The sequence below is a fragment of the Scardinius erythrophthalmus genome (genome assembly GCF_964197995.2).
Source record: "Scardinius erythrophthalmus genome assembly, chromosome: 16".
NCBI lineage: Eukaryota > Metazoa > Chordata > Actinopteri > Cypriniformes > Leuciscidae > Scardinius > Scardinius erythrophthalmus.
The window spans coordinates 25,967,839-25,986,916 of record NC_138236.1 but is presented as its reverse complement, the minus strand read 5'-3'; the positions used below and the strand labels follow the sequence as shown (position 1 = coordinate 25,986,916).

Genomic DNA, 19,078 nt, shown 5'->3' with positions numbered 1-19,078 from the left:
TATTAGGATCGGATATCGGCCGCGATACTGATAAAATAGCTGGATCGGGGATCGGAAAAAATAACAGATCCATGGGCCGATCCAGGTTTGTTTTTGTTTTTTTCCGTTGTCGCAGCAGAACCTACGTCATTCGTCAGCTTCACGCGTATCGCATGCTAGAAGCAACATGGAGCGAGCCAGAGGCCGTTTCTCAATACCATGTACGCAAACTTCGGACTTGCGTCCTCCTTGGTAATTCTGCAAATGGAACAGCAGCGTTCTTGATCGCGTCACTCAGCTCGCTCTGGCTACTCCGGTAATCTCTTTATGTATATTTTAGTCAACAATAAAACGAAGTATGTTATAAAACACCACTCTGCCTCTTTTCATTTAAAAAAAAATCTTAAACATATTAATGGCCACATAAATGTGGTTCAGGCAAACGCGTACATTGATTAGCCTATCTTTACTGCATATTTATAACAACACGAAATATAAAACACAACCCTAACTCTTTTTGTTTTCATTTTAAAAAATATGAAACATAATGATCATTAAAACTGACATTTAAATTTGCCATTGCTGATTAAGTGAGCATTCAGGTCATGTTTGTGATGGTGGTGTGACATGTTTGACCAATACACAGTTTTTTTGTTTCCACCGCTACATTTTAATTTTATTTTTTTTACATTTATTTAAAGAAGTTTGATTATATTCTATTTTCGATTTGAATGCACAATTGTTTTTTAAATAAATAAGAATACAACACATTACATACATCTGTTATTTTGTCTTAGTTATGTTTAGTTAGTAAAGTCTGGTGCCTTTAGTCTCTTCAAGGAAGGTATAAGGTGGAAGGTATACAGTTTATTATTAATTCAACTATAGTATCGGATCGGTATCGGGTATCGACAGATACACAAAGCCCAGGCATCGGTATCGGTATCGGGACTGAAAAAGTCGGATCGGTGCACCCCTAACAAAAACAGATTCAGTATTCATCAAAATGATTAAAAAACAGTAAAATGCAAACTCAGAATATTACACAAACCTGCAATAATTAAATATGTTAAATAATACAAATGTACTTTATGTACACCTGTTCCTTGTCCCACTCGGCTGAAATCGCAGGCACCTTCATGCATTACTTTATATATAAAATAACTATAAGTAACGTCATTAGTATACTTTTTTTTTACCGTAATAGTACTGTAACTTTCCCCAACACTGAAAATTAATAATTAACTTAAAGGAAATGTGCAAAGCTTGACATTGTTAAAAATTTTTTTTTTTTTTGTAACTGCCAAGTTTTTCCAAAAACCACATCAGTTTTTATAACACATTTATTTAGTACATTGTTCATAAAGAAGCACATCCATACCTTATTTTATGAAATAACATATTAAACAAAGTCAAAAAGGGTGTGAAGAAGAAAAGAATATACACAATCCCATCCAGAACACTTTTCCTGAGCACTCCCAGACTTCTGAAATCCCGTCACAGTGCAACTGCGCACAACTTCCTATGAACAGACAAGCAAAAGGACTCGTTGTAAAAAACATTCTGATTCGTGATCTTTGAAATTATAAACAACAATTACAGTTCATAATCAATGGAATGAATTCAAATCAACCACTCTTACTTTGCCTCGTCAATTTTAACATCAACAAATTTGCAGATCTTCAGATCTCTCTCTAGAATGCTCTTTTTTAGACCTTGAATCTCTTCCTCAGCTTTCTTTTTTTCAGCTTCTTGGTCTCCTGCAGAGTAACGTGTGAGATGAAACACTGACAATGAGAATTATATTATCCGCATACCTTCTGACACTATAGTTCTTTCATTCTAAACCCAAGAAATAAGAGCAACTCATGCTTACCCTTTAGTTTGTTAAGTGCTTCTTTTGCTTCATTGTTCTTCTTCTCTAACGTATCCTGAAACGGAGAGAGACAGACAGAGAAAGACTGTGTGAGAGCACATATAAGCTTATGGTTTATACACTATGGACCGACAAAACAGGAACTCGGGGCTCAGTTTAACAGAGAACAGACCTGTCGAAAAACTTGATTTGCATAACATCCACTGTGATGTAACACAACACTGTACGGAATCCTAAAACATTAGCACATTCCAACTATCAAGAGACTCATATGAACCATTCAAATTAGAGCAAATAGACGCCTAAAAGACAACACTATACTGTTCAGGTTTGTAAGATCTTCTTTTGAAAGAAGTATCTTATGCTCACCAAGGCTGCATTTATTTGTCCAAAAATACAGTAAAAACATTCATGTGAAATATTTATTCAATTTAAAATGAGTTTTCTATTTTATTATATTTTAAAATGTAATTTATTCCTGTGATGCAAAGCTGAGTCATTCCAGTATACAGTGTCACATGATCCTTCAGAAATCATTCTAATATGCTGATTTGATGCTTATAAATTTTATTATTATTCTTATTATCAATGTTAAGAACAGTTTAATGTTGTTTTGTGGAAACTGTGATGCAGTGTTTTCTTTCATAAATAGCAAGTATAGAATTTAATACATCCTTGCTAAGTACAAGTATTAATTAAAAATATATATTACTGAGCCCAACCTTTTGACAGCTATTATAGTGCATGTGTGTGATCAAACTAACATACTGAAATTTCCAATCGTACTTTGTGTTTATATTATTATAGAAGTAATGTATTTGATTCAGAAATGGCAAGCTGTCTATTGGTTTTTTGATTTCACTTATTTTGAAAAGTTGCAAAACTGGAAATACATGCATAAACGGTGAGTTCCAACTGAATTGAATGTTTGCATATACTTAAACTTCATTATCACTTCTGGTGGGTTATTTAACCATACCAAATTAGCTTGCAAATGTATAGAATTCAACAAGTGAACAAAACAAAAATTTGTTTTACCCTATTGGCAAAGAGTCACATTTCAAAACTGGATACTGTTACAGTTTCATAACATTAAATATGATCATATATGTTGAAATATAATCATTCTGTGCCCTTGTAAATCGTTTGGGAAAACTTTCTGTGTTCCTAATTCACTGTTACTTACTTATTCGATTCAATTCATAATTATTTGTATAGCGCTTTTCACAATACATTTAATTTCAAAGCAGCTTTACAGAAAATGCATGCATCTACATTACAATTACAATTACATTACAATTACATTGACTAGTTCGTTTTAAATAGTCCTGTGGTCTGACAAATAAAATATTTAAAAGTGCAAATAGAAAGATTCAGAAAGAAACAGATTCAGTATTCATCAAAAGTAATAAAAACGGTGAAATGCAAACTTAGAATATTATGCAAACCTGCAATAATTAACTATCCTAAATTACACAAATATACTTCATATTTGCTGATCCAATTCGATCATATATTCTTCTGCAATCTAGAAATGACAGCACAGCCGAAAGGTTTGTTTGAGCTGCGCCCTTTATTGTATATGTGGGAATTTGCATTTCAGCCTGAGGCTTATTCATTTCACTTTTGGTGTGAAAGGACCTTTACATTTGACAGAAATGTACTTTTTTTTATATTAAAAAACAAACAAGCAACCCCAGACCAGGTGAGAAAAAAGTAATGTAAAGCATTAGTGACTAAGAAACGCAAATAGTTACTTTTTTAGGGAGTAACGCGTAATCCAATACTTTTAAATGTAACTTTTGACACAAGTGACACAAAAGGCTCGTATTGAAAAGGTTTCAAATGACTTTCTATTCATCAAAGAATCCTGAAAAAAAGTATTATGGTTTACAAAAATATTACAACATTGAGTATGATACGAAATGTGTCTTGAGCTACAAATCCGCATATTAGAATGATTTCTGAAGGATCATGTGACACTGAAGATTGGAGTAATAATGCTGAAAATTCAGCTTTGCCATCACTGGAATAAATTACATTTTAAAACATATTAAAATAGAAAACGGGTATTTTTAAACTGCAATAAGAGTTCACAATATTACAGCTTTTCCTGTTATTCTTGATCAAATAAATGCAACCTTGGTGAGGAAACAAAAAAGAAATCTTACCGTCCCCTAACTAATAAACAGTAATGTATATAGCATTTCACCTCGCAGGACGTCACCTTCTCAAAAGGATTTAATGTCACCTAGCCTCATTTGACAGACAAACGAGCAAAAAGGAGAAAAATGAGAAAATCACAGTAAAGCTCAACTGCTTCAAGATTATTTACAATACCTTCTCAGTTTTGCAGGTGCCGAGTTCCTTTTCAGATGCATCAATGCCTTTCTTAGAGTCATCCCTCTGTTTTTTGAGCTGATCCCTCTGTGTGTTCACAGCACTGAGCTTTTTAGAGATCTCTTCCACTTTCGTCTTGGCTGACATGATTCCTTCCTCCTTAAACTTCACCTGTTCACTGGAAACAACGATGCGTGTTTGCAGGTTGCGGATGTTGAGCTCCTGCTGTACGGCCTGGTAGGTTATAATCAGCAGGGCACATAAGGCCAGGAAAACCATTGCCGTCATGCCTCTCATCCTGAGGGAATAAAGGTAGGAAGAGAGAGGAAAGGAAGACCAAGAGAGTTCCTCAGGGGAGCGCTGATTTAGTTTTCTCTCTCTGTAGACACAGTCACTTGGTTCTCATGGCAGCAGCACCTATACTGTCGAACGAAACTGACACAACTACCTGTCTTTTTTTCCGGAAAAGCATTCGATCTGAGCCGTAGACAGGTAAGTAAGCCTGTCTTACCTGTACAACTGGATGTCTGGGTTTAAGTAAACAAATGTGTGTGTGTGGGCGTGAGAGAGAGAGAGAGAGAGAGAGAGAGAGAGAGAGAGAGAGAGAGAGAGAGAGAGAAAACCTCAGCACTTCCTTGATGTTGCTGTGATCCCTGACTAACTTTTCCATTTTCTCCACCCACCTTCGTGTCATCAAAGAAACTAAGAAGACAATATAGCATCAACTCTCAGGAATTCTTGTTCCCATCAAATAATATATAGGCCTATATATATATATATATATATATATATATATATATATATATATATATATATATATATATATATATATATATATATATACACACACGCATATCTAGTCCTCCCTTATCTCTCAAACATCAACCCAACAGGGGGACTTAAGGTGTGGCATTCCTATAAAACTGCAAATTTGGTAAATCATTACAAGGTGGTTAAACGGGATGAACCGGGATACTCTTGTTTGCATGACTTAACCAACATGTCAAACTGTCCTCCGTGTATCGAAACGCTTCCCCCCCAACAGGTGCTCACCTGGTTCGTTGAGGTTTCAATACTCTACTGTGAAGGTTTGGCTCGACTGAAGTAAAAATTATTTTGTCCATCATTGTACTTGGATTTCAATTCAAGGGGCAAGTTTCAGGCGTGACTAAATAGAATTTCTTCGATGTGTGACAATACTTATTTCATAATCGACGTGGTCGTACCAGAACCCGAACCAGAACAAGCGTCCTCGCGTCAACGACTCGCTGAACCGACTCATTGAACGGAGAATCATTTCTGTCGGACACGAACATGTCCAATTCATAATAAGCTGCGAACTGATGAGCCAGTGAGTGAACAGAGGACTTGACTGAACTTAAGCCTACTTAGCAGAATGTTAAATAAACGTGTTGGAAATGTCCTCTGTCGGATGGAGGGAAAACATTAAAAATTTGTTTTTCTTTTTTTTCATGCAATGAGCCGGAAATTATTTCATTAACACTTACATAGCCTAGATGCAAAATGTCTATTATTTATTTATAATTTATTCTTCTATGCTATGTTTTGAAGGTTTTTACAGATGGGTTTTTTCAAAACATATATTCCTAAAAATATATATATATTTTTTCTGGCTATTGACAGTAGACCTAGCTTATTTTCTGATTTATAAGTGTCTTTATTACTGTCTTTATCCAATGTTCAGATTTCTTTGACAAATTTCTGAAAACATGAAATGCAACATAAACATCAAAACGTGGCTGCCTGCATGTCTTCTGTGGTCATGACGTAGGCTACATTACTTGCTGAATCAGTTTAACCAGTCCTTGAAACGAACTGTTCGAAAGAACCGATTCGGGGTAGATGAGTTGGACTGTCCACCAAGCGTAACGTCCTACGTCTTATTTGCTCGACATCACTGTGAACGTACACCAGTGCGTTCGGGGGGTGGGAGTGGTTTTTCACAGGTGGGTTGTGTTACCTGTAGCGACGTCTCCACTCCTTTCAAGCATCGCTCAGGTGTGAACAGGTATTTACCGAGCGTTAAAATAAAACGTCAAACCAGGAAGGGAGCTATTTGAGGATTTATTTATTTTTCATCTGCATATTTTATCATCGATCTCGGTTAATATCACCGAGAATACACAGAGTCAGCTCTATAAAATAATGCAACAGCCGTCGTCTTCTGGGAGGTGTTAGTATCTACGACAGGTAACTCTGATCATCTGTACACCTGCACGCGAGAGACAGAATCTGAAACAGGTCTAGCTTCCTCTTGAGTCCTCCATCATGAAGTTTCCTGCTTTGCTGTTGGGTTTTGTCTTGGTGTGCAGTCTGGGCATCGCTGGCTACATCCATAGCAGACGGAAGCAAGAACTGTATTTGAATAAACAGGCTTCATTTCTAGATATTAAATTCAGAGTGACCGGGGATGTTCTGGGGGAATATGAAGAGCAGTTGATCCAGTCCAGCACAGAAATCGAAAAGACTAAGAAAGAGCTGGATACTCTAACTAAAGACGTGTCCAGTGTTAAGACCTTAGTGGCTCAGAAAAAGAGTGATGCTGATAACTGTAAAGGAGACAAGGTGAGTTGAATATGGAGGGATTTTTTAATTTTTCATTTTTATATGCGCTCAACAATTAATATCCATCTTAGACCTTAGACCCTAAATGCTTCATTGTATTACTATTATCACTGCCTGTATGCCTTCAAATACAATGTCTCAACTGTAGGCCTAAGTAACACCTGTGGTTTATTATAACCTCTTTCATTTTTTCTTCTCCAGAAACGACTCACAGATGAAATTGCTGCTTCAGATTCAGAGAAGAAACATATCGGGGGTGAGTTTATTTTCAGTTTTAAAAGAAAACCGTAGGCTATGGAAATGTCTTAAATATTGACCAAAAGTAGTATGGAGTAGAAAAACAGCTGTTTATGTTCACCCTGCATTGTATCTCAGATTAACTAGATTTGTCATTTATTGTTAATCCTATGACAATACTCAATACTGCCCCCCTGCGGCAACAAATGCAAGTCAGTCGTGCCTGGATAGATGCCAGCTAAATAATGATGTATATTGTTAGTCGTTGAGTATTGAAATTGTGCGATTGATTTCTTTATGTTTTAAAGATGTTGACAATAGCCTACATAATTGCACATTTTGTCATTGTTTGTTTTACTTTGACCTGCTATTAAAAATATCCTCTGACATTTTTCTGTTTTCTGTTCCTAGATGAGTTTGTCAAGGAGAAGTCTCGTTGGGAAACGGAGGTTGCTACTCTAAAAAAACAACTGGAGCAGGAGAGCACACTCTGCAAGTACATCGACAAGACCTCTGAGGAGGGAAGGTGAGTGAATTTGTACAACAGAATTATTTGTTATGGATCTCCAATCTCATTTAACTATCAGAAAACATGTGAAATTGGTTGTGGTTAATTATGTGCAGAACTTGTTGATCGGTCATTGACTGCCATTCTGTGCTTTGTTCAGAATGGACATATTAACCTGAAGCCTTTAATTGGGGATTTTACATTCTTGCGTATTTAAACTTAAAATTGAAAGATATTTTTATAAAAAATGTAATTTAAATAGAAAATCGATAAAGAGCTTAACAATACTCCTTTACTTCTCCAAGGAAACTGTGTAACATAATTGAAGAGCCACAAAAGGAAAAGGAGCCGCCAGCAGACAAACCCAACCCTGAGGAAAAAAAAGCTGAAGTGGCAGAAGATGAACAGGCAAAAGTAAAGGTGGAGTGAAGGAAAAACCAAGTGGATTGAGTACGTGTGTGTTAAGAAGACGGAAAACAATACTATGTCAGTTTACGCAGGAGAATTGAATAGGAAGATTAGCTACAACTGAACATCTTGCTTGGGTTGATCTCCAACATTCCACAAGCGTCCCTGAAATGACGGACACACACTTTCTCAACCATGCACACAACAAACCTGGAATTGAAGTTTGACTGATAACATAATGCGTTCTGTCATATTCCTGGTCTGTTTTGGTTTATAAGAAATATGGGATGACACCGATATATTGACAATTTCAGCTGCATATCTGCTATTTATCAATTGATTTTGTTGTCCACTCTATCCACAATTAAGTTATGAAATTTTCTTTGATCACTTTTTTATACAGTTAGGTTCCTTTGCTCTCTGGGTGTGTTTGTCCTTTTAATATTTCTTTTTCTTCTTTATTTTTTGCCCCTGTTGCTGTGTCATTATGACCCTCCCTCAGGCTCGTGCATACATGCCCGCTTGTATCGACCAATGGGAAAGCTCTTACCCTCTTCCTGTCACTCCTAATTATCCTCACCCTGTTACCCCAGTTACTATTGTTATATAGTCCTTACAACAACGAGCTTAACCCATCAGAGCCTTCAGTCCAGTTATGAAGTTCAAAGGGCTGCTCTTCAGTGTCGTTTGTTATAAGTTTTGGTTTTATTCTGAAATATTGTGATGCTTAATGTAACAATAAAGGCAGAGTTTGGTTAGACACTCCCTTTTATGTATTCTTCCAGTAAATGGATGGTTACTGCTATTTTAAATGTTTGCCTAGTCATTGTAATCTAATCTTAAACAGTGTCTTGACAGCTGAATATGTCGTTCTAGGTTGTTTAACCAGTTTGAGGGGTTTGTAAAAGTAATGTCATAATAGATTTTACAGGTGACATCCAGTTTGAGACAAAACACGACAGAAGTTTTAATATACAGCACCACCTTCTGACAAATCCTTGGCAGTATTTATACAGTTGAGTTGTGTTAAATGGAACTGGAATATTCCGGGTTCAATAGAAGTTAAGCTCAATCAGGAGCATGTATGGCATAGTTACAGACTTTTTTAGATTAATTTAGCATTTTCTAATAGATTTAATAGCAGAAATGTGCAGCTTATTATTGTATAAATTCACTTGCATACATTTGTTTAAAAGGTTAGTTCACTCAAAAATGAAAATTCTGTCATTATTTACTCTCCCTCATGTTGTTCCAAACCTGTTCTGTGAAACATAAAATATATTTTGAGTGTTTTAAATGTCTTAATGTTTTTATCTAAACGATGGAAGTCAATGGTAACTTGCGGTTGGGTTGTTAAAGGGATAGTTCACCCAAAAATGAAAATTCTGTCATCATTTACTCTCCCTCAAGTTGTTCCAAACCTGTATGATTTCCTTTTTTCTGCTGAACACAAAAAAAGATATTTTAAAGAAGGTTGGTAATTAAACAGTTGCTGGTCCCCATTGACATCCATAGTATTTTTTTTTTCCTACTATGGAAGTCAATGGGGTCCATCAGTCGTTTGGTTACCGACTTTCTTCAAAATATCTTCTTTTGTGTTCAGCAGAAGAAAGAAAGTCATACAGGCTTGGAACAACTTGAGGGAGAGTAAATGATGACAGCATTTTCATTTTTGGGTGAACTATCCCTTTAAGGTTGTGGGAGATCAGCGGAAGAACAGAAACCAGCTGTTTCAATGGCGTTAAAGTGCGTGGATAACGGTTGATGCTCTGCCTTTATAAAGCAGCACCGAACGCCAATTCCACTGACTTTTTGTTCTTCAGACCGTTGACTTCTGACTGTCTAAACAAGCCTGACACAGAAGTTCCTTGCCACAGAAGAGCACCCCTTCAGCGGACGGCAATACAAGCTGCTATTGTGAACGCAGCCGTAAATTATATATTGTTAATAGGAAGCACTACTAAAATAATTAAAAGATTTTTGTTTATTTCAATGAAAAAAGTTGTTCTGATTATCATTCTCTCATTCTGATCTTTTTCGACTGTCACCACGGCCATTCTGGCATCACAAAAAGTTTCATCTCTTTGCTTTTCAAAGAGTGTCAGCCATCTTCAGGCTGTGGGTATAAAGATCCTTCCATACCTGGACAATTGGTTGATCTGTGCACCATGAAGGGTACCTAGATTATCTACCCTGGCACAATCTTACTGCTTAGGCATGTGTTGGCGCAGTTCCTAAAATTAGTGGGGATGATATCGGCAGCAATAAAGGTAGTGCCTCTGGGACTGCTCAATGCAGGACCACTGCAGTTTACACTCGTCCCTAAATTACACAGGTGAGTGAAGTTGAAGGTCACATGGAAATATGTTCAGGCTCGCATCAGTGGATAAGCAAAAGGAGATTGAACCAAGGGGTTCCTCTGGGGAATATACCAGCAAGGAGAATGGTGGTGACAATGGATGCTTCTCTGACTGGTTGGGGGGTTGTCTGGCAAGGCAGAACAGTCAGGGGTTTATGGGTGGTCCCCTCGACCATGGGGTCAGTCTATCTGTCTTTGAGACATTTGATTCAATTCTACAGGAGAAGCAATAGACATGTGTTTCGGGCCTACCCAAAACTCACCTCACACAGTCTACGTACCCGGAGTAGTAAACCGGGCAGCCGATCTCCCGAACTGGGCCTCCCCCGAGGGAATGGCGATTACACCCAGAGGTGGTGTCTCTGATATGGGCCCGGTTTGGAAGAGCCCACACTGACCTGTTTGCATCAGCCGAGACAACCCATTGCAAGATGTGTTTTTCTCTGTGCAGCCAAGGTGGGCCTTTGGGAATGGATGCACTGTCTCACGAGTGGCCGCCGGGACGTTTGTTATACACTTTGTTATTATTATGGGACATTACAGGATCTTACTGATCGCCCCGAAGTGGCCATGTAAACATTGGTTCCCACTTCTCCTATAGAGCTGGTAAGTCCCGCCCTTCCACTAACCCCGCTGGACCTCTAGGTTGCAAAATCGTCAATGCAAGTGAATGGGAGAAAATAATTATTTTCTGGTCCCGTTTGAATTTTGCCATGAATGTGAACATATGTTTTCTGTGAATTTTTTATATAATCTTTCGTGTGAAGAATGCTACAATTTAGCGGGTAGAAGTTTGATACGGTTAGACTTTGTGTGAGAGCACTTTGTGGACTACAACTCTTCGCTGCTTTCGACGCGTTTGAAACGTCAACACCACTCGCACACGGACACTAGCTCACGGATCCCGCTAAACATGGCTGTGTCTTTGGTGCACTTCACCGCCTTCTTTCAGGGAGAGGACAAAATCGTTGAGGTTGGCGAAAACCACGGGTAAGTCAACTTTATGGGGTGACGTCACATAGGCGACATGTAGTCTTTCTCGTTATGTCTTTTCCACAACTGCTAGCCGAAGAATCATACAATATACTGTCAAACTCGTAACATGAAAGATTATATAAAAAATTCACAGACAACTTATGTTCACATTCATGGCAAAATTCAAACGGGACCAGAAAATAATTATTTTCTCCCATTCACTTGCATTGACGATTTTTCAACCTAGAGGTCCAGCGGGGTTTTACGGATGGGGCGGGACTTATCAGCTCTATGTCTGGTTCTAGACCTTCCATGGCTGCTACCAATCAGAGCAGACCTTCTCTCTCAAGTGGAGGGTCAGATCTGACACCCGAAAGCAGCCACGCTAAAACTCTGGGTTTGGCCCCTGCTTTGCAGAGTTAGAGGCAGTAGTGAAAACCAGAAACAATGCTAAAGCACCTTCCACTTGGGATAATTACTCAAACAGATGGCGTGTGTTCCCTAATTGGTGTCAGGACAGAAACCTGGACCCCATTTATTGCGGTTTTGATTCTATTGCTCTATCCGGAAAAAAAGTTAAGATCACCACATAGGATCTTCCCATGGTTCTACAGTCATCATTGCCTAAATCCCTGTTTGAACCATTGGCCCAGGCGGATCTTAAAACACTAACGTAGAAAACAGTTTTCCTTCTTGCTATCTGTTCAGCAAAAAGAATGGGCGAAATACATTCTTTAACAGTAAGTGAGGACTGTCTGAAGTGGAAAGCAGATTATTCAGGGGTCTCTCTTTGGCTGAACCCGGCTTTCTTGCCTAAGGTTCTTAATCCTCGCATGATCAAGTAATTGAACTCTTTTAAGTACAGGGCTTGATATCACTACCTTGTGTCCAGTTCGAGCACTTCACACTTACATTGAGCGCACACAGTCGTTGCAACATTCACACACTTAGCTGTTTGTGTGTTTTGATAAGAACATGATGTTGGACAACCTGCCTTGAAACAGCACCTATCACGCTGGATAGTAGACAGTATTGCACAAGTGTATTCCAGCCAGAGCTTACCAGTTCCAGGGAAGTTGGTGAATCATTCTACCAGGAGTCTGGCCACTCGGCAATGAAGGAAGTGGCACTTACGGACATATGTGCACTGGCCTCATGGAGCTCACCTTGCTCCATTGCCAAGTATTAAAGGGCCAATGTGGCAGTATGGTACACTCGGATGTTATAAAGGGAACCAACCACTTAAGGTCAGTCATTTGAATTAGTTTACATTAGGTCTCGAGGAAAGGCAGCACAATAGCATCATTCAAGGTAAGACCGTGGTGACGGTTATCATTCTCATAGATCCAAAGTTATATCTGGTGAGTGGACCACGTCTCTACAACGTTCTCCTTGGGATACTAGCGACGTCTTTTGAGGACGTGCTCACAACGTTTCTGGAACGTTAGCCAAGATTATCAAAAATGGAACTTTACCACAACGTCCTCACAACGTTGTCATAAATATAAACATTATATAGGCCTATACAACGTTTATATATAGGCTAGGCATACGGTTTATGTAAATGCGCTTGACTGCGTGCGCGTTGAACATTCGAGTAGCTTTCAAACCCTGGAGCGGCGCATAGTTGCCATGGAAACGGCGCAGCAAACACAACTGACAAGAAGCAGCGAACTCCCTCTCTCGCTGTTGTTTTCACTGCTTTCAGGTGGGTTTAGTCGCTAAAATCACACAAATAATACACACAACTGTTCCTGACACTTTTCTTACGTGTTATTGACACACATCTGTTGAATATTTACTTAATAGAAATAGTTTAGTGTCTTCGGAAAAAGTCCGTTTCAGAAGAGGTAAGTTAAGGTTAACGTTAACTGTTAGGCTAACGTTAACCTAAACTCTTGTTTATAAAAGTTTGGGCTTTTATTTAATTACGTCTTTATGTGTAGACGAGTTAGTTTTGTTAGTTTGTAAAGGTTTTGCTGTCAGTAGAATGGGTGATTGGAAGTTGGCTGATTTATTTAACAAACTGATATTTAACATAAATGTTTGCGCTGTTAATCGATGACGTCACTTACACGGAGCACAAAAAATGTCAGCTAGTTAAAATGCGTTTTGATCTTTCACAGTAGACAAATATTGATACATGTTCTGTTATTTTAGCCGCGACAAAATAACCCTTTAACAACAGAGGGAAAGCTCCACGATTTTAACATTTCTGAAGAAAGGAGGAAACACAGGTGAAGTGAGGAAGCTTATTAAATAACTTCATATCCATTTTTCCCCACAATATGTTTTACCTATATCACCACACATCTGTTTTTTCCTTCTTTTTATTATCTCAAATCTAAAATTTTTATTAATTTTTAATTTATTTTAAGAAGGCTTTGACATTCAAATGTAAGTGAGCAATATTCAATGAATATGTAAACCTAAAACATAAATTCTGTTGTCCTAAGAAATTATTTTCTGTATATTCTTCTTTCTTCACAACATAACTGTGTTAGCTGGGTATTATAACCCAATTAATTGCTAATAAGTACATATGTACATGCGGAACAGGACTGTAAAATAAAGCGCTATACTGAAAAAAAAGTTAGTAATATAAATCATGTTGTATATCTCTTGTTGCTATACTATTGAAACAGTGAGTATTGTAATTTTTACCTATTGGCCCCATTCACTTCAAATGTAAGTGCATCACTAAGTTTTATTTTAAAAAAGAAAAGGAGGGACAAGTAGAATTTAAGTGAATATGGAATACTCTAACAATGCCATTTTATTAACTTTTTATTTTCAGTTGATAGGTTTTGAAGTATTAAAAGTAATGAGTAAGCCTTCCTCTTTTTTCATGGTTTTCTTTGGTAAAGAACAGAACTGACCCTAAGTGAACTTAATTGGCTTAGTATCTGCTCCCATTGTGTGCATACCTCCCATCCCCTCTCTTTTTTGTTTCTCTTTCTCTCTCCCTGTTTTCTTTTTTTATTACCCCGCAGGCTCACAATTAGGGGAAGCAATTAGTGTCTCTCTTCCGCCCCATCTCGTTCAGAAGGTCATTGTGTACAGCGGGACTCCGAGGGAGGGGCAGAAAGCAGATAACATCTGCTTCATTTCTGATTCTCTGATGAAATAGATAATAAATATATTGTTTTGGGCTTGTCTTATGTAACCTTTTAATGTGTTTAATGTTAATTTAAGCATGTAGACAACAACTGTTCTAGCGCTGCTTCAGCAACAGGAAAATTATATGCTTCCAGATATCAGTCCAGACATAATCAAACAAAGAAGAACAGATAGTAACAGTTATTTTATAGACAGAGATATTTTTGTTCATGAATGTTACATTTCAGACAAGATAGATGACATGGAAAAACAAAAAGGACATGATAATAGTATTTTGTATAATGATTTTTTTTGTGGCGTCACAAAGAAATATGTGGTAAAATGCAAAATGTATTAAATGCAAAAGCTTAGTAGATATTGTGCTGTAGTGCACTGGTCTATTGCAATTGTTCTAAATACAAATAATTAAATAATAACCTAGGTGAAAAAGACGTACTGTTAAATGTATTAAAAATGCATTAAGGTATATTTGTATACTAAAAACATACTCAAGTACATTTTTTATATATTTAATAGTACGTCTTTTTCACCTGGGAAGATATAGTATTAGTACCTATGGAGATTACCAACAAATGAGGGAAAATCTATTTTTTAAATTTGTATAATTTTGTTTTTAATTTATAAATGCTCTTTCTTTTTTTTCTTTTTTGGGTGTGTGTAACAAGTGTTGTATTTAAATGAGTTATATTGTAAAGTTGTTGTCTGAGTCTTATTTGTAATTTGTGTTATTACATTAGACAATTAATGATTCATTTTCTTGGTATGAAATACAATAGAAGAGACATTTTTTCAAAGGTAAACAGGTGATTTGAAAATTGAAAATGAAAAAGAATATCTTTAAAATTTCAGTTTTTCTTAATTTCCAAGATATCACTCAGAATGTATGAAAAAGTGTACAGAAATATTAATCATATATCCGCTTAAAGAAATAATGTGAACATTGGTTTACAAATCAATAAAAAATATATAATCTCAGAAGTCTAAATGCAAATAAACAGTAAAATGTAATTCTAACTACCGGCTCTTTATCAAACACATTAACAACAGAATAATTTATTCATGGCTTTTTATTTATTAGACTTCTGTTCAGAAAGATAACTTTGCATCAGCTGATCATGAGAACTGAACAGACGGACTCTTGAGGTTTGACTCCATTGGGTCATGACCTTCAGAAGCTCTGTCAGCCACAATGCAAATGGATGTCACATTATAGGGTGGAAAGAATAACCAATGTTTAAGATCATGTCAGCAAAAGTGGCTTGGGTGACCATTGAATTGAGCTTTTATATTTTGGGGATATTAAATTATAACAAGTCAAACCCAAACTAAATGAAGTCGATGCCTCTTGTTTTGCTGCATATTTTCTCTGTGACAAGAGTGCACAAGCAAAAATACAAACAGTTTTTCATGTAAACCCCTATGCCTAAATGTAACCCATAAGTTATCCCTAAAAGCAGAGGGCAACGATATGTGAATAACACTGATGTTGAAGCATAACCCTGGTTATAAACCTAAACTTGACATAAAGTGTAAACTTGTCCCTCAAATCTGGTTGGTTGATTAGAATGCTGTGCCAGGATCAACAAAGACGTTGATCCAGGAACATGTTGCACTTGGTTAAATCAGATTCTGCTTGTAACAAGCCATTTGGGATAGTGTAAAAGAGTTCCTTACAGTAACCTGTGGACTTATGTTTTGCAGCATTGTTCTCCATGGTTCTTACAGGCATCTCGGATTTGCTTTGAGTTAAATATTTGCTTTCACAGAATTTCATGTAATTCGACAGGTATAAAATCATAAGGACATTTACATTGATACATTTGATTACATTTACTATACAATATAGACCGTGTGTAGCCCCGCCCCTTTTCAGCGCTGCGCTCGTTGTCTTTTGACTTCCGGTCTGTATTTTCACAGCGATTTTGCGTGTTTATTAATGAACGGCTCATTTTAAAATCTTCCCGGTCGCCTGACATTTGTTAAGACATCTGCTTTAAACATTACAGTCCTCATGATAACTTTCGTTACACTTTACATTAAGTAAATCCACTTCACCAGCTAATTACTCCTCGACAGCGATGCCATAGAAATATACAGAGCGACCGCAAAAACGGAAGTTCAAAGACAATATTCTTAAGATGGCGGCGCCCTCGTTTCTCTGGCGCATAAGGTCTATAGGTTTTTTCAAATTTATTTAAATGCACCATTCAATGCTTTGGGGTCTGTAAGACTTTTTAAAGTCTCTTATGCTCACCAAGGCAGCACTTATTTAATTAAAAATACATAGAAACAGTGAAATATTATTACAATTTAAAATAACTGTTATTTGTAAAAATGCAGTGTATTTCTGTGTTGGCAAAGCTGTATTTTCAGCATCATTAATCCAGTCTTAAGTGTCACATGATCCTTCAGAAATCATTCTAATATGCTGATTCAAGAAACATGTCCAATTATTATCAATGTTGAAAACAGTTGTGCTGCTTCATATTTTTTAGAAAGTAGAAAGTTTAAAAGAACAGCATTTATTTGAAAGAGAAATCTACAATGCAACTGTCTGGAGTTAAGCGTTGGACATTGTTTGCAGATGTAATACAGGGTTGTCTGACTGACCTCCCTGTTGCCCTCTGTGTGACTGTGAAATCACATGTATTGATCAGCCTAATGCAAGAGGAAGAGCCTGCGGCAAGGTGATCAATGCGCTCTTAATTAACCCCTGTGAGTGAGTGTGAGTGTGTGTGTGTCTATATGCTGGGGTTTAGGAAGGGTGCTAAACTTTGGACAGGGGTGTATAAATACACCCATCCCAGCTGAAACTTGTGACATTCATGCACATCATCTTGCTTACAGACAGCACTACATGACAGGCTAACACACACATAGCTATGCTGACAGTAGATACTAACACACACTCCATATGATAACAGAACATGCTTTCAGGCAAAATGTCCCTAAAAATGACTTCAACATTCCGGATCTGAACGATTTTATGGATGGAGTTTCAAAACAAGTGAGTATATTGTGTGAGTCTGTGTGTGTTAATGCTCAATCTTTGTAAGTTTATGCATATGAAAATGTTGTGTATGTGTGTTAAATCAACAACCTGAATGATTTCATCTTAGTCATTTTATTCTTTAGAATCATAAATTATTTAAAATATACACATAAATTACATTTATAAATAAATTGGTAACACTATATTTCAGTGTCCTTTGTTACACGTTATATGTACTTAGTATAGTAATAACAGAAAATTGTACATAGTTACATACATTAAGTACTTTACTGTATAATTACACTGTAGCAAAGATACCTTAAAATAAACGTAACCTTTAGAAAAAGGGAATCAACCGCACAGCTGCTTTGGCACGTTTTACAACTAAAGTTATTATATAAATGAACATATTAAATGTTCATTCATATTAATCTAGTCTCATATTTTCTAACTTAATTCCTGTTTCAAAGCTTCTCTGTTCTCTTTCAGACGCTGTAGAAGTTAATGGTGAGGTTCTGATAAGTCAGGGACTGTGTGATATGTTTGATATTCGGTTGCTTTCCTTATATCACGTCAACTAAATATCAGACATATTCCTACAGACTCTGGCACAAATCTTCACATTCGTGGCCTCTCTTCATTCATCATCTTGGGAGTCATCAAATTTTTTGTTTTCATCCCTTTCTTGATTGTTTTTTGGGCATGATTTCTAGCGTTTGAGCTATAAAATCTTATAATGTTGAGAAGGACATGCTATACTCATTTAGTGAAGACTACACAGTTTTTCATGTCTTTCATTTTTTAGTTACAGTTATTTTGTTATAAATAAATTTTTTTAGTACATCTTGTAAAGTTTATAACTGCATGTCTTGGTATATCTGAATAATTAAGCCAAAATGTAAAAAATAAAGGTTCCAAATGAGGGGTTTCAGCGATGCCATAAAATAAACATTTTGGGTTCCCCGTACAACCTGATTTTCTCACAGTTTTAGAGTAAAACGTGTTTTGGAAAGTATATATTTCATATAAAAATTAATACATTGTATTTTTGTGCCTTTTTCATAACAATAAATGTAAAATTTTATAACTTCAACTTCAAGTTCACTTTTTTAAACTCTTTTCACTTCAGCAATAATCTGCCAAGTGTCGTCTTTAAAACTAACCAAACTTTCAAAGCTTTCAAGATTTATGACAGTTTAAGATGGAAATTTAATTTTCAGGTCCATGCTCAAAAAGTGAACTACTGCATAAAAATTATTTTGTACCATACAATTCTCTAAAAATAGATAATATTTCTGAACACAAAAGAAGATATTTTAAAGAATGTGGGTAACCGAACATTTGATGGGCCCCACTGACTACACATTAAATACTATGGAAGTCAATGGGGTCCATCAATTGTTTGGTTACCGGCATTCTTCAAAATATCTTCTTTTGTGTTCAGCAGAAGAAAGAAATTCACACAGGTTTGAAACAACTTGAGGGTGAGTAAATGATGACAGAATTTTCATTTTTGGGAGAACAATCCCTACTTTTAAATTAACATACTACGAACTAAAAGCACATTTTAATAACTTGCATTTACTCATATAAGTTAGGCTACTGTTTTTATAGAGACATGTATGTCAGGTTTCATATGAGAAAAAACATTTGACGAACAGTTGTTGGTGTTCTCATATGCAAAAATCAACCTTCATT

At 36.6% G+C, this 19,078-nt stretch overlaps 2 protein-coding genes across 3 annotated transcripts; one reads left to right on the top strand and one right to left on the bottom strand.

Moving 5' to 3' along the window:
• Positions 1 to 5,499, bottom strand: LOC308703838 (uncharacterized protein). 2 transcript variants are annotated; one of them, XM_081387797.1, is made up of 6 exons: positions 5,249 to 5,492; positions 4,367 to 4,493; positions 4,196 to 4,282; positions 1,856 to 1,910; positions 1,622 to 1,739; positions 1 to 1,501 (listed from the first exon to the last, which is right to left on the bottom strand). In XM_081387797.1, exons 1-6 carry the CDS (start codon positions 5,320 to 5,322, stop codon positions 1,477 to 1,479), a joined length of 486 nt encoding a protein of 161 aa, XP_081243923.1. In that variant the 5' UTR covers positions 5,323 to 5,492; the 3' UTR covers positions 1 to 1,476. The 2 variants fall into 2 exon arrangements, with proteins under 2 accessions (XP_081243923.1, XP_081243922.1); XM_081387796.1 differs by having other exon boundaries at positions 4,196 to 4,493; positions 5,249 to 5,499.
• A 594-nt stretch (positions 5,500 to 6,093) lies between these two features.
• LOC308703837 (uncharacterized protein) lies at positions 6,094 to 9,228 on the top strand. Its single transcript, XM_081387795.1, has 4 exons — positions 6,094 to 6,781; positions 6,983 to 7,037; positions 7,430 to 7,544; positions 7,832 to 9,228. Exons 1-4 carry the CDS (start codon positions 6,485 to 6,487, stop codon positions 7,953 to 7,955), a joined length of 591 nt encoding a protein of 196 aa, XP_081243921.1. The 5' UTR covers positions 6,094 to 6,484; the 3' UTR covers positions 7,956 to 9,228.
• Positions 9,229 to 19,078: the final 9,850 nt, after the last annotated feature.